At 44.3% G+C, this 16591-nt stretch overlaps 2 protein-coding genes across 2 annotated transcripts; both read left to right on the top strand.

Annotated features, from left to right (window-relative positions):
* The first annotated feature begins 582 nt into the window (after positions 1-582).
* LOC134016410 (uncharacterized) lies at positions 583-3294 on the top strand. The gene is made up of 6 exons (XM_062455773.1): positions 583-668; positions 1297-1330; positions 1664-1741; positions 1968-2070; positions 2324-2436; positions 2600-3294. Exons 1-6 carry the CDS (start codon positions 608-610, stop codon positions 2724-2726), a joined length of 516 nt encoding a protein of 171 aa, XP_062311757.1. The 5' UTR covers positions 583-607; the 3' UTR covers positions 2727-3294.
* Positions 3295-5404: 2110 nt separating this feature from the next.
* Positions 5405-16187, top strand: LOC134016415 (B-cell receptor CD22-like). Its single transcript, XM_062455781.1, has 8 exons — positions 5405-5531; positions 13472-13807; positions 14139-14387; positions 14485-14757; positions 14871-14958; positions 15138-15195; positions 15316-15617; positions 15975-16187. Coding segments are annotated over exons 1-8 (1362 nt in total). The 5' UTR covers positions 5405-5476; the 3' UTR covers positions 15976-16187.
* The last annotated feature ends 404 nt before the right edge of the window (positions 16188-16591 follow it).

The raw sequence follows: 16591 nt of genomic DNA, 5'->3' as shown, positions 1-16591 counted from the left end.
CACCTCTCTCTCTCTCTCCCTCTCTCACTCTTTCTTATGGAAGCATATTGATTTTTTTATCTGAATTTTTATTCCATTGAAATTAAATTAATATTCAAATATTAAAGAGGTGACTTCAAACCCAACAAATTCGTTGGTGTTTGAATTTCAATATTAAGTATTCAATGCCCCCTCCTCCTCCTCCTCCCTCCTCCTCCTCCTCCTCCTCCTCCTCCTCCTCCTCCTCTTCCTCCTCCTCCTCCTCCTCCTCCTCCTCCTCCTCCTCCTCCTCCTCCTCCTCTTCCACCCCTCCTCCTCCTCCTCCTCCTCCTCCTCCTCCTCCTCCTCCTCCTCCTCCTCCTCCTCCTCCTCCTCCTCCTCCTCCTTCTCCTTCTCCTCCTCCTCCCCCCTCCTCCTCCTCCTCCTCCTCCTCCTCCTCTTCCTCCTCCTCCTCCTCCTCCTCCTCCTCCTCCTCCTCCTCCTCCTCCTCCTCTCCTCCTCCTCTTCCACCCCTCCTCCTCCTCCTCCTCCTCCTCCTCCTCCTCCTCCTCCTCCTCCTCCTCCTCCTCCTCTTCCACCCCCTCCTCCTCCTCCACAGGACCTGGGCTTTGAGGAGGATCACAGTGTGATGCTGCTGGAGAAGTTCTCTACTGTCCAGGCAGCCCTGGCTTCTGCTGAAGCAACCAGAGGTAACATCCACCTGCACTACCACCTACCGCCACACAGGGCGCCAGACCAACCGACAGGGGAAACTCTGGGTCTGGTTACCACGGTGACAGGATGAGTTTTTAGCTCTGCACCTGTTCAGCCAAGGTCGTAGGTCATCTTGCTGACATCTCCCAGTTTCTATATTCTGCACAGGGGGGCCTCAAGCTCCGCAACGCAAGGAGACTTGAGCCTTAGTGTCAGTTAGGAAATGGTTTACTTGGAATCCCACGACAGAAGACGGTAGCTTACACTGTGTTGAGACTGTTCCGTCAGGCTGTGCCCTAGATGGGTAGGAGACCTTTGGCAACTATATTTGAACTTGTTTACTGTACTGTATTTAAATCACTCTGTACCCAACCCAACATACGTATTCATTCTTACAGTCAGCCTGCCGGGATGGTGTCTGTCTGAGCTCTAATGTAACATATTAGTATTTAAATTAATGCTAATACATATTTTTGTCAACCTTTAAAATGTAAAATGAATTAAGAATGTATAAAAAATCTCAGTGCTTCCCCGGCTGCCTCAATACCTTCCCTCAATATGAGAACTCCTCGTCACCACGGTGACAGAGTTCCCACGGTGACAGAGTTCTCCTCTCTCCTGCAGTGTCTGGCCCCGCCTCCCCTCCCGACTACAGTGGGTATGTACCGCCCATCTCCAACTCAAGTCTCTGTAGGATTCAATCATCACGCCACCGTGCAACTCTTTGCTCCTCGTTCACCCGAGCTAAATTCAGTACCGCCTTTAGCCGTCGTGACAGTTTTACACAGATGTGTACAGGTGTTGACACCATGTGTGTGTGTGTGTGTGTATCACAGGTGACAGTGATGGTATTCTTGTTCTAACCTCCCCTCCCCTCCTCTCCTCTCCTCTCTTCTCCTCTCCTCTCCTCTCCTCTCCTCTCCTCTCCTCTCCCCTCCCCTCCCCTCCCCTCCCCTCCCCTCCCCTCCCCTCCCCTCTCCCTCCCCCCTAGGTCTCCCTGTCCTTCTCTGTGGGTGGGGAACATCACCGTGGATCTGACTGAGACACACATACGGAACCTCTTCAAAACGTACGGGTCCCACTGTGTGTGTGTGTGTGCTTGTATTTTAAACTGTATTTTCTGTGCAATTTATATGTTCAATACACACACACACACGCACACACAACTGCCACGCTCGCACACAGTAAGAGTCATACTCACACTTTCAAACACACACATACACATACACATACACTCACACACACATTCACACACACACACACACATTCACACACATCTGTTCTGCTGGTTACAGGTACGGGGATATCGAGAGTATTCGTGTCCTGCATGAGCGCTTCTGTGCTTTCGTCAACTTCCGCAACGCCAATATGGCTGCCAAGGCCTTGGACAAGCTGCAGGTGAGACTGGCGCGTGTCTGCGTGTGTGAGTGGTCTGTGTATGTAGTGTGTGAGATTCGTGATTTGCAGCGTGTGTGACTCGTGGTGTGTGTGATTTGTGATTTGTGGTGTGTGTGTGTGATTCACGGTGTGTGTGTGTGTGATTCCCGGTGTGTGTGTGTGATTCCCGGTGTGTGTGTGTGTGATTCCCGGTGTGTGTGTGCGTGATTCCCGGTGTGTGTGTGTGTGTGATTCCCGGTGTGTGTGTGTCCAGGGTGTGGAGCTGGAGAACACCAGGCTGGTGATCAGGTACCCAGACCGCTGGATACCGAGGACTAACCCAGGCATCATCACCACGGCAACACACCCCCCCCCTCTCTCCACAGGGTGAGTCTGTGTGTGTGTCAACACACTGCCCGTCTGTCTCCACAAGGTGTGTGTATGTGTCTGTGTGTCCTCAGTCTCAGATATTAACATGTGTGTGTATGTGTGTGTGTATGTGTGTGTTGTGTTTATGTGTGTGTGCGTGTGTGTGTGTGTGTCCCCTCAGACCCAGACGTCTGGCGCCGGTGAACGGAGACCAGTGCTTCTTCTGGAGGACTACCGGCTGTATCCATGGCGACAAGTGTCGCTACAAGCACATCCCAGACCAACGAGGAAGAGACAAGAAACCATGACAACCCCAGAACATCATCTACGGAAACTGTAGGAGACGAGGAGGAGGAGTGAATGTGTGTGTGCGTGTGTGTGTGTGCGTGTGAGAGAGAAAGTTACAGGAATCTCCTGTTAATTGATGGTGATACTGAATTGAACCACATGATGAAGATCTGAACCAAACTGAAGCTAAAGTTAGCAGAATTAAACTGAATTTAATTGGAAGCCGGACAGATCTCTTAATCTTAATAATAAAACACGTGGTCTTTTTGTAAATGGCTCCCTAAATGGTATGTAATATTTGTAGTAATAGTAATTTATCACAATATCCCAACATTATATTTTTGAAAAAAAGTATTCAACATAACACATGAACATTAAACACAGAATAAATTAATATAAAAAGTACTATGAAATAACTGTGCATGCAATGTTGATGATGCTGGTGACATAATGACCGGAGTGTTCAGCTCACGCATGGCAGCGAGGCGAGGCTGCAGTACCTCAGCCAGCCACTAGAGACAACAGCACTCTCTGTTAAAGACCCGATGAAGCCTAGAAACATGTATTTAATAAAACACGGTTTTTACATTTGTTTTCACGGTTTTCCTTCTATGTTATGTATTTGTGTCAATCAAATTGTTTATACGATTATCCTCGGGGAGAACGTCCCTGTACTTACTGTAAGTCGCTCTGGATAAGAGCGTCTGCTAAATGACTAAATGTAAATCGAAATGTTGCCTCAACTTCAAAACTTTTCCACAGAGCAAGGTTCATCCTCTTCCTCCTCTTTGTCTTTCCGTGGTTGGAGACAATTTCCTCTGTGATCTCACTTCCTGTTCTTCCGGCCTCCTCCTCTTCTGCTTCCAGCCGAGAGGTTTGAGATTCACCCGAGCAGCAGCCACACACCAGGTGGGCTGCATCTCAAGAGTCTCTCTCCGGTTCCTTGCATCTCTAGACTGTCCTAGAGGGGGGAAGACTTTGATGTCTATCCGCCAATAGGATCTCACTGATCTCTGTCTCTCTCTCTTTCTCTCTCTTTCTCTCTCTCTCTTTCTCTCTCTCTCTCTCTCTCTCTCTCTCTCTCTCTCTCTCTCTCTCTCTCTCTCTATCTCTCTTTCTCTTAAGGTCCTTTTCCTCACATACAAAGCTCTACACGGACAAGGACCTAGCTACATTGCTAACTCCTTTATAAACTACACACCAGCTAGAACACTGCGATCATCAAATGCAGGCCTATTAGAGGTCACCAGAAGCAGTCATAAGAAGATTGGTGATTCGGCCTTTGTCAATTACGCCCCAAAACTATGGAACAAATTCCATAAATATTAGGGAAGCAAACACTCTAGACATTTTTAAAAGACAGCTTAAAACCTACCTTTTTACCGAAGCATTTAAGTAATTTTATCTCAAAAGGGTTTTCCTACTTTTATTAATTATATTATTGTTACTTTTAAGATGCATATTTAAAGTTGGTTTCTCTCTTGAACAGAGATCTTATTGGGATTTTTATTTTTGTTTGAATTGTTTATCACTTGTATTATTGTTTTTATTGATTTTATGTAAAGCACCTTGAGCTGCAATTCTTGTATGAAATGTGCTATATAAATAAAGTCTTACTTACTTACTTACTTACTCTCTCTCTCTCTCTCTCTCTCTCTCTCTCTCTCTCTCTCTCTCTCTCTCTCTCTCTCTCTCTCTCTCTCTCTCTCTCTCTCTCTCTCTCTCTCTCTCTCTCTCTCTCTGTGACTGTGTGTGGATGTGGGTGTGTCTGTGTGTGTGACTGTGTGCGCATCAATGTGTGACTGTGTGTGTGTGTGTGTGTCTGTCTGTCTGTGTGTGTGTGCATCAATGTGTGACTGTGTGTGTGTGTGTCTGTCTGTCTGTGTGTGCATCAATGTGTGACTGTGTGTGTGTGTGTGGGTGTCACCAAGGGGAATTTCAACACTAACCCATCTGACAAGCGATCCACACCTGGTCAGGGTGTTTCTACCCAGCATGCTGTGCGTCTGGCTGAAATCTAACAGAGATCGATCTGATCGATTAGATCGAACTTTCAACCCTTGATGGATGAGGAATGAAATGAGAGATGCCGTCGATTTCCAAATGTTCTTGTTCATTTGAGAGCATTATGTAAATGTCCTAAAGAGGAAGGAAGCCGTGCTCATGCTTGAGCAACTCACTTTCTGGATGCTCAGAGCCAGCGTTCCCCACAGACCCTCACATTGCCTGATCGACGCCTCGCGCTGCCAGGAAACAGCAACAGCCTCGTTCATCCGAGCGGTAAGAAGACAGCCTCGAGCGGTAAGTGACAGAGGCGTCACAGTGTCTTGAAAGTATATGTTCTTTAGATCATTATATTTTTTGTTGTCGTTTACGTTTTCATGTTTGTGTTCTTTTTCGTTTCCATGTGTTGGTTCTAGTATAAAGTGAGACACTTTGTCATCTATAAGGATGGTGAAGAAGTTTCGTTTCATGTTTTAAGTTGTAAAATGAGTTGTGTTCAATACTTTTATAATATATATAATTTAATACTTATAATATTTTACTGAGATTTCGTATGCTGTGCTGTGTGAACAAAAAGCATAATGCTGAAAGTTAAACATCCAAAAACGTTTGTGGGGTAAATCCCGCCCACTTTTCATCTGATTGGCTGAAATCTTAGCAAGAGGCTGTATTCTGTATTAGAGGAACACCAGGACAAGTATTCAGTTATTAGTGTGTTTTGTTGACCTCTGTTGTGTCTGTCAGACCGCAGGGTGGTGATGCAACTATGGAGTTGAGAACTACAGGAAGTGTGTTTGTGGTCTTCCTCTGCTCTGTGGCAGGTATCTATGACCTCATTTATCTCTTGACCTTCAACTTGAGTCCTTATTAGAATTACAATACAATTTAAATTCAAGTAGCTATTTAATCTCACCTATCTTTTGACACCATTCCTGATCCTGACACTATTGAACTGACTGACTGACTGGCATATTGTCAGCATGTGTGATGAGACAGTGTTAGCACACTGAGCTAAAGCCCTTCCCTCACCTGAGGGAGCTAACCTAACGCTCTGAACCACCTCTGCTAGCGCTGCATGTGAGCCAGTAGGTTTGTGCTTCCTCTAATGTGCTGGTGATGTGTGACTGTGTTGCAGTGGTGCTGGGTCAGTACTGGAGAGTGACTTACCCCCTCCAGAGTGTCTGTGTCTTGAGAGGCTCATCAGTGGACCTGTCCTGCTCCTATACTTACCCCAGTGGTCACACAGTCACTACAACAGAGTGGTCTAAATGGAAGAATGGTCAAGGATACACCAATGACATCCAGGACCAACCAGAGTATGCAGGTCGTGTTCAGTACCGTGGGGATAAGGACAGAGACTGCACCCTGACGATCACAGACCTGAGAGAGACTGACTCAGCAGTCTACTACTTCAGATTTAAAACAACATCCTCTTCACAATGGATAACTGGCTCACAAGAAATCTCTCTCTCAGTCACAGGTACCACAGTCTTGTAGGAACAGTGTATCATTTCAGGGTTCCTAGCTTGAGTAGAGTGAACCAGAGTAAACTGACAGCTGTTCTCCTCACTTCCTTACCTAGCTCTGCAGGTGACGGTAACAGAAAAATACATTAAGACCCTGACCTGTAGCTCCACCTGTACTCTGACTGGCTCCGTCTACTACATCTGGTACAAAAACAACCAATACCTGTATGGACGAACCAGTAACAGTGAATATGTCTACAGTAATGATGTCAACAGCTACTCCTGTGCAGTAGCAGGCCATGAGGACCTCCACTCTCCTGCAGTGTGTGAGTCTGGATTACATCTCAATCTTTTGTAGTTCAGGAAGTGTGCTGTTAATCAGTTAATTTATCATTAAATCATGTTTGACTCACTTCAAGGGTGAAGTAAGTGTTTTGTTAATATCACCCAGGATACTAGACATGGTGCACTCATGTCAGAAAATGTTGATCAGTTTTGCAGGGGGTTGTCGGTTTTGGCTCACAGTATAATGTACATGCTGAAAGATACAGTTACAATATGTTTAATTGTACAGTTCTTGTTTTTATTGTGACATCTTTCAGGTGTTTCTGGGCAGAACTGCTGGAGTGTGAATTACCCCACCAGGAGGGTGTGTGCCTTGAGAGGCTCATCAGTGGACATCTCCAGCACCTACACACACCCTAGTTACTATAAGACCAGAAATACATTCTGGTTTAAAGGGGAAGTATTTAGTGACCTGAAAAGTTATTATGAGTACACAGGTCGTGTTGAATACAGTAAAAGTAAGGTGAACCACCACATCCTGAGAATTACAGGCCTGAGAGAGACTGACTCAGCTGAGTACAAGTTCAGAATGGAAACATATGATGGGGGGTATTCTGGCTATCCTGGAGTGCAGCTGACTGTCACAGGTAATTCTACACAAACACATCAGATTAGCACCACAAACAGCAGCTTCCAGCAGATCATGTATCTGTCTTGTTATCATCAGACATCAAGGTGGAGATTGAACAGAGATCTGTAACCGAGGGAGATAAAGTCTCACTGACATGCAAGACCAAGTGTTCGGTGAGTCTCAACACTTCCTGGTTCAGAAACGGACAACTTGTGACCAACAGAAATACCCAACAGAAGCTCCTGTACCTGGACTCAGTCAGCAGTGAGGATGCAGGCAGATACTCCTGTGCTGTGACAGAACACCAGCATCTCCGCTCTCCTGAAGAGACTCTCAATGTTACATGTAAGACTCAGACTCCCACAGTTTATAAATGACCTCAGTCAACCCTGTCTTCTGACTTCAAGCTGTTCTTCTCTTTATTGCCCCAGATAAACCAAGGAATATATCAGTGTCAGTCAGTCCCTCTGGTGAAGTAGTGGAGGGCAGTTCAGTGACTCTGACCTGCAGCAGTGATGCTAACCCACCAGTGCAGACATACACCTGGTACAAGGAGAACATCACCTCATCTAAATCATCAGGACAGAACGACACCATCACTAACATCAGATCTGAGGACAGTGGACAGTATTGGTGTAGGGCTCAGAATGATGTTGGTAACAGTAGTTCACATGGAGTTCTGATCAATGTTTTATGTAAGTATGACACACAATCAGTTCTACGTTTGGACAAATCCATCAACATAATCTATGTTTTATTTGTTATTCTCAGATTTGACATATCTCTATGTCTACATGTCCTATTTCAGACAAGCCAAGGAATGTATCAGTGTCAGTCAGTCCCTCTGGTGAAGTAGTGGAGGGCAGTTCAGTGACTCTGACCTGCAGCAGTGATGCTAACCCACCAGTGCAGACATACACCTGGTACAAGGAGAACATCACCTCATCTAAATCATCTGAACAGAACTACATCATCACTAACATCAGCTCTGAGGACAGTGGAGGATACTACTGTCAGGCTGAAAACCAACGAGGAAGAACCAACTCTTCTGTGGTCCTGAACGTTCACTGTAAGTCTCACTAAATCCATCTCTATAATAGCTTTTATAAAGTATGTAGAATACATATATGTGTTTACAGGTGTTACAAAGCATATTTCATATTGTTAATGTAACACCAGGAGTGTTAATATAGGTCCATCGTACGAGAGTGTACCCTTTTTAAACACTAACAAGTTAAATGAACGTTTCTGGTGTTAAATTACCACTTTAAAATTGCAGTGATAGGTGTGAACAGTGTGACGCCTTGTTTTCACAAGCAAATGTGTTCATGTACGCAGATTCTTTGAACCTCAACAGTCTATTTGAAGTATGGCCCTGGTGAAGTTCAGGGAAGGAAAATCAATTGCTACACTTTCTATGAAATAAAAGTCAATCCACTCTGCTTTTTTATCCACTAGATGCTCCAAGAAAGCCCTCAGTGTCAGTCAGTCCCTCTGGTGAAGTAGTGAAGGGCAGTTCAGTGACTCTGACCTGCAGCAGTGATGCTAACCCACCAGTGCAGACATACACCTGGTACCAGGAGAACATCACCTCATCTAAATCATCTGGACAGAGCTACACCATCACTAACATCAGATCTGAGGACAGTGGAGGATACTACTGTCAGGCTGGGAATACAGTAGGAGCTACAAACTCCTCTGTTGTAATGATCACTCTGAAAGGTAAGATACCATTTTATATTTGCACTCTCTTTGTTAAAGCTACCAGTAGTTCAGGCATAAAGTCAATATGGTTTACTTGCGCCACCTTGTGAAGAATTTATAATATGACATCCTGGATGGAAAGGTTTAAGCCACCTATCACTTTTTACAATACAGATTCAATCCTATTTGTGAAGATATGTATGTTGTAGTATTCACATACATAATGACGCTAACAGCTCAACTGTATGTTTTCCCATTGATATCCTAAATCATTTTATTGTTTCAAAGCTAAAGAAAATAATAAAAACAGGTAAGCTGCTGTTGTGTTGTTCAGGGATCTCAACAGCTCAGGCTGCAGCAGCAGGAACCACAGTCTCTGTTCTCCTGGTCGTCATCCTCCTCTCTGCCTGCTTCCTCTGCAGGTGAGGAAGGGACTGGAAAATATTGTTAGAAATTCAAATGTATAAAAAAATATATGTATTGGTGCCCAATACACAATCCTGAGTGACCATCTGTAAAAGTAATAAAGTAAATATTAATGATTAATAGATTCATTAATTCATTAACAGGAAGAAGAAGACTTTAAAACCATCCTCTGCTTCCAGACAACCAGCATATAACGAACAGGTGTGTGTGTTTATGGTCTGGTTTGCATCCCCACAAGGATGATAAACGAAGAAAAATATATTTTCTTGGGCCTCGTAACTCATATTTCCAGGGATTTTTTTGTGGGTTAGGATTACGGTTAGAATTACGGTTAGGATCACATTAAGGGTTAAGGTTATTAAGGTTATGATTAAGGGTTACAGTTTAAGGATGACACCATTTTGAATGTGTAAATTGTCGGTCCTCACTAGGATAGTAAAACACCTGTGTGCATGCATGTGTGTGTGCATGCATGCATGTGTGTGTGCATGCATGTGTGTGTGTGCATGCATGTGTGTGTGCATGCATGCATGCATGTGTGTGTGCATGCATGTGTGTGTGCATGCATGCATGAGTGTGTGCATGCATGTGTGTGTGCATGCATGTGTGTGTGCATGCATGTGTGTGTGCATGCATGTGTGTGTGTGCATGCATGTGTGTGTGCATGCATGCATGCATGTGTGTGTGCATGCATGTGTGTGTGCATGCATGCATGAGTGTGTGCATGCATGTGTGTGTGCATGCATGTGTGTGTGCATGCATGTGTGTGTGCATGCATGTGTGTGTGCATGCATGCATGAGTGTGTTTGTATTATCTGGTTGTATTATCCATTTGTGTCTCTCTCCTCCAGGGGGACTCTGGTCCTGTGTATGACAACGTCTCAGCCATCGCCCTGAACACTGTCCCTGCTGTCCAGACACACACAAACACACACACAGACACACACACAGACACACACACAAACACAGACACACACACCAACACACACACAGACACAGGCCAGCAGGATGACGTCCACTACGCCAGCGTCGACTTCTCTCGCTCCAAGACCCAGGACGTCCCCCTCTACTCCACCATCCAATCAGTGCAGCCCCAGAACCAGGAAGAGGATGTGCAGTACGCTGCTGTGCAGTTCAACCGGCCCAATCCTGCCCCCCGGTGAGCATATCATGTCATTACATCACATGGAACAGGATTGCGTACACATTATGTCTAGTATACAGTACTGCATGTGTTGTATGATGTACTGTGTACACATCATGTCTAGTACACAGTACTGCATGTGTTGTATGATGTACTGTGTACACATCATGTCTAGTACACAGTACTGCATGTGTTGTATGATGTACTGTGTACACATCATGTCTAGTACACAGTACTGCATGTGTTGTATGATGTACTGTGTACACATCATGTCTAGTATACAGTACTGCATGTGTTGTATGATGTACTGTGTACACATCATGTCTAGTATACAGTACTGCATGTGTTGTATGATGTGTTTAAGGTTGTGGTGTCATTCTGTCTCTCTGACCTTCAGAGTCTCTGTTCAGACCACCGAGGATCCCTCTGTACTCTACTGCACCGTCACCAGAGCCAGGACCTGAACACACACACACACTCTGACACACACACACACACACACACACACACACACACACACACACACACACACACACACACACACACACACACACACACACACACACACACCCTTACACACACTTACACATACACACACAGACACACACCTACACACACTGTTAACACATGTACATATGCATACACACTGTTAACGCATGGACAAACCCAAACTTTTTATTCTAAAACAACAACAAAAACCTCTACCTTTCAAAACTTTTTTTCTCAAACCTTTTTTCAACTTTTCAAATCTTTTTTTCAAAAGTATTTTTTTTACTATTCATAATTGTCGAAAAGCATTCCTGGCGAATGCGCTGTGTGTCTACAGTGTCTTTTTTTATTACGTAATGTATTCATATGATGTGAGGTCCAATAGGTAGTAGTTAATGCCTACTTTGTAGAGACCAAACTTCTTTACTTTAACTTGATTGAAAAAGTGTAGTCAGTACTTCCACTTCTACATTTTAAGCATGATCATCTGTACTTTTACTTGAGTGAAGGATGTGTGTACTTTTGCCATTTCTGCAATCCAGTGACTTGGTCGGGTTAAATTGTTGTATAATATTGCATGATCTCCAATTCTGGTTGGATGTTGTGTTATATTCATGTCCTTTATTTTGATTTGATCTTAGTGTTTCATCTTTCTTTCATTGTTTAGGCACCCTGACTGCATGGGAGTACAAGACATATAACTTATTTTTTTAATAAATATTTTTGTATTGCTTCGTTAACGTTGAGTGTTAAGCCACATTAATACCACTGTTGTATTTCTATTGTATAAGGGTAGACGCCTCAACGTTCAAACAATACAGTAAGATTGATTAATTGATTGATTTAATGATTTATCGCTTGTGTGATTAAGTGTTGCACTCGGCACAATATGTTTTTGTAAACAGTAAAAGATGTCAGTTAAAATCCTTTTCATGATCATTTTGTATTTATTTAGCGTCATCATTGTTGAACACACACCTTCCTTCCTCCCCCTCTTGATCTGACAGGATCAGGTGGACAGGTGCTGGATCAGGAAATCTCCCCTTTTAACCTCCAGTCATGTTAGGAAAAACATGCTCCCTTTCTGCCCTATATGGACAGTCACACTCGTTCACACTTTATCTGACACACACACACACCCTCACACACCCTCACACACACACACACACACACACGCACACACACACACACACACACACCCATACACACACACTCTCCCTCTCTCTCACTCTGTCGCCCTCTCTCCAGCCCGCCTTATCTCTCCATCTCTCGGTCTCTCCTGACTCCAGTTTCCCCCACAGCCTGCATCATCACAGCGTCTGTAGTCGTGGTGGTGGGGTGGGTAGGAGGGTGGAGGTCGGTTGTGTACAGTCAGTTGTGTACAGTATGTAAATGTTCTAAAGAGGAAGCTCTTTTCTTCAGCATCTCTTCCCCTAGCTACTCATTACCAGCATCAATCACAGACTCCACTGTTCACAGCTAGGAAGAGCCAGTGCCAGTTCATCCACACAATACCATTCATCCAAGATGTAAGTGTTTACATAATTACATTTGAGACAGTGTCGTAAAATAACATTTTAGACTGTTATGTTTTGATTGTTGTACGTTGTGTTCAAAGCCTAAACTTGCCTTGTGATTCTGTCAGGTTGTGGTAAACATCAGTTTTGTAGCAGTCAGTCGTGTTGATCTGGTGTTTTTCACTACAGCAAATGAAGGACACTTACGATCAACATTAAATTATATGAATGTTTTACAGTAATAAACGTTTACTCAGATCAGACCTGAGTTTATGCAATTTACATGTAACAACTCTTGAAGTCCCGCCCACATAACTCTGGGGCGAGAAAGCATGTTGATGCTGGATATTGGAGGTCCAGCAGTTCTGTAAACATTAGTTAGTATTAATTCATGTCTTTCAGTAGTTATTAGCAGTGTGTTTTGTTGACGTCTGTTGTGTCTGTCAGACTGCAGGGTGGTGATGGAGTTGAGAACTACAGGAAGTGTGTTTGTGGTCTTCCTCTGCTCTGTGGAAGGTATGTATAACCTTGTTCATTAACCATTAACTCTAGACTTCTAACTCTACATTGTGCATCCAGGCTTTAGCTCAGCGGACTAAGGCTAGGTGCAGCGGACCTGAACTCCAACACAAACTGTTATTAACAGATATCACATTTAGTTTGTTTTTACACTGCTGTGTACACATTGAGACGTTGTAGACAAAGACACGACTGTATTCTGCTCTCTGTGGTGCTGCACAGTCTGGTTGTTGTCACTTATCTGATGTTTATCCGTATCTTAATACTTCCCTGAGTGACACTTTTGAAGTTCCCTTTCTGCTAAACTGCAACTTCTGCAGACACTGACACTTATGACAGGAGTGGTCATGTGACTGACTGTTAACAGGGTTAACTGACTAGTCATGGCTAGTCTTGTCTGCATGTCTGACGAGACAGTGCTAGCCCGCTGAGCTAAAGCCTTGTGTTGACCTGAGGGAGCTGACCCAAGTCTCCAGGTCTCATGCAAGGTTGCACACTGAACAACCTCTGCTAGCGCTGCATGTGAGCCAGTAGGTTTGTGCTTCCTCTAATGTGCTGGTGATGTGTGACTGTGTTGCAGTGGTGCTGGGTCAGGACTGGGGAGTGACCTACACCCTGAAGAGTGTCTGTGCCTTGAGAGGCTCATCAGTGAACCTGTCCTGCTCCTATACTTATCCCGAAGGTAAAGTCAGTAAAACATTCTGGTTTACCACATGGACGGATAAACCCAACGACCTGAGTCTGGACCCAGAGTATGCAGGTCGTGTGCAGTACCGTGGGGATAACAAGAGTGAAGCAACCCTGACGATTACAGACCTGAGAGAGAGAGATGCTTCTGTGTACAAGTTCAGGTTTATTACTGACCAACCAGAAGGGAAATGGTATGGTGATGCAGGAGTCACTCTCTCTGTTACAGGTACAGTTATTCTCTCTGTGTTGCTCTACTGTCTGTATCTATTCTGAATGTTACTGTTTAGTTATTTTAAAACATGAAGATAGAACCTTTATCAACCTCCTACAGTCTGTCCCAGCTGTCTACAACACCTTTATTCCTGATGTGGTGTAACTGCATCTGATCTAAGTGTGGAGCTCAGAAGCCAACAGTAGCTGGAGTGTGTCACTCACTAGTCTCTGCTGTCACTGACAGGGGTGGTGCTGAACATTGTTCTGTACTGAGACTCTGACCTTGTGACCTGAGGACAGGGCTTGTATCACTGTTAGATGACTGCTGTTGTTTCTGACCCCAGGTCTTCAGGTGAAGGTGACTCCGTCCACAGTGACGGAGGGACAGAACGTGACCCTGACATGTAGCTCCACCTGTCCTCTGACTGGTAACCCCTCCTACATCTGGTACAAGAACAACCAAACGAGGCCAGAGAACCAACAGAAGCTCCTGTACCTGGACTCAGTCAGCAGTGAGGATGCAGGCAGATACTCCTGTGCTGTGACAGAACACCAGCATCTCCGCTCTCCTGAAGAGACTCTCAATGTCACGTGTATGTGTGTGCTACATCACGCTTTAGTTACAGAATACAATAAATCAATAAAATGTCAAAAATGAACAGTATATTTACTATACATGTCCTATTTCAGACAAGCCAAGGTATCTATCAGTGTCAGTCAGCCCCTCTGGTGAAGTAGTGGAGGGCAGTTCAGTGACTCTGACCTGCAGCAGTGATGCTAACCCACCAGTGCAGACATACACCTGGTACCAGGAGAACATCACCTCATCTAAATCATCTGGACAGAGCTACACCATCACTAACATCAGATCTGAGGACAGTGGAGGATACTACTGTCAGGCTGGGAATACAGTAGGAGCTACAAAGTCCTCCTTTTTAATGATCACTGTGATCGTTAGGACAGGTAGGAAAATGATATAAATAAATACATATTCACCATGGTTTACTACATACCAAAGGTTTTTGTCACCATGTGATGTACAGTGCAGGCCTGGTTTCCCCTGTTGTGTTGTTCAGGGATCTCAACAGCTCAGGCTGCAGCAGCAGGAACCACAGTCTCTGTTCTCCTGGCCGTCATCCTCCTCTCTGCCTGCCTCCTCTGCAGGTGAGGAAGGGACTTTAAATGTAATGTTGTACTGGGTATAGCTGTATGTACTACTAAACAATACAACTGTTGATTTTGGTTTCGTCATTACTACATAGTCGGGTTTGTGTATTTAATCTATACAAACAGTGTGGTGGTAGGTAGTACAATGATAGATTTACTTTTCCATTTATTTACAGGAGAAAGAAGGCTTCCAAACCTTCTACTGATCCCAGGCCCTCGGTAGACAATGGACAGGTGTGTGTGTGTGCACGTGTGTGTGTGTGTGTAACTTCTGGGATGAGATAAAGGCAAGAGGTTGGACTACTTTGTGTATGATGCATGTATTTCTATTTTTCCTCTCTCTCTCTCCTCCAGGGGGACTCCTGTTTTGTGTATGACAACGTCTCAGCCACAACCCTGAACCCTGTCCCTGCTGTCCAGACACACACACACACACACAGACACACACACACAGACACACACACACACACAGACACACACACAGACACACACACAGGCCAGCAGGATGACGTTCACTACGCTAGCGTCGACTTCTCTCGCTCCAAGACCCATGACGTCCCCCTCTACTCCAACAACCAATCAGTGCAGCCCCAGAACCAGGAAGAGGATGTGCAGTACGCTGCTGTGAAGTTCAACCATCTCAATCCTGCCCCCTGGTGAGTTTATCATGTCATTACATCAGATATAACAGGTGTACACACACTCTCCCTGCGCCTCAAACACACTTAGTACGTAATGCAGCTGCCCTCACAAAGTACATACTGTTGCATGCAGTATGAACACTATTGGGACATACAACTTCGTCATAACATTGCTCCTTGAACTTTGACCTTCTTGCTCTTACATCTGTCACAGTTCGTAGAGCAAAACTATTAAAGTTTTGTTAAAAAAAACGTCTGGAGCTAAATGTTTTACTTGCGGAGCTGACCAGAGAGGCGTTTACTGTGTCAGGGCAGCCAGAGATCTGCTGGTGCTGGTTTGTAATGTCTGTCTTCTGTCTCTCTGACCTTCAGAGTCACTGTTCAGACCACCGAGGATCCCTCTGTACTCTACTGCACCGTCACCAGAGCCAGGACCTGAACACACACACACACTCTTACACACACTCACACATAACACACACATTGATTCAATGCCTGTTAGATTATTAAGTAAAATATGATATTCTTATGCCATCTGACTTGAATCATATGCCACAGGCCAAAAAATATTTTTGGAACCTTTCAAAAACGTCAAAAAAAAAAAAAATTGTAAACCTTTTTTTTTTAAACAATAAAAAAAAAAAAAAAAAATCTTCAATCTTTTTTTTACATATCAAAACATAAAACAAGGAGTCTAACAATAATAATATAACAAAATAGCAGTAGCATAGTGAGTTGAATCACACAAGGTTGATTCACTGTCCCTCAGGATGTGACATTGAGATACATATCTAGCGGCAAGACTTGCTGTAGGCCCTTCGCCCAGAGATATCCTTAATTTCTCGTTTATATCAAGCTCTGTGTAGTCTTTACTTAACTCTCTCTGTCTCTATTTATCTCACCCACACTCTCTCTCACACTCGTTCACACTTTCTCTCACACTCTCTCTCCCTCTTTCTCTATCTTTGACACACACACACAGACCCATA

Source organism: Osmerus eperlanus, unplaced genomic scaffold (assembly GCF_963692335.1).
Source record: "Osmerus eperlanus unplaced genomic scaffold, fOsmEpe2.1 SCAFFOLD_63, whole genome shotgun sequence".
In the NCBI taxonomy this organism is placed as follows: domain Eukaryota; kingdom Metazoa; phylum Chordata; class Actinopteri; order Osmeriformes; family Osmeridae; genus Osmerus; species Osmerus eperlanus.
Note: the sequence above shows the minus strand (reverse complement) of the source record. Positions and strands in the feature narration are given on the sequence as shown.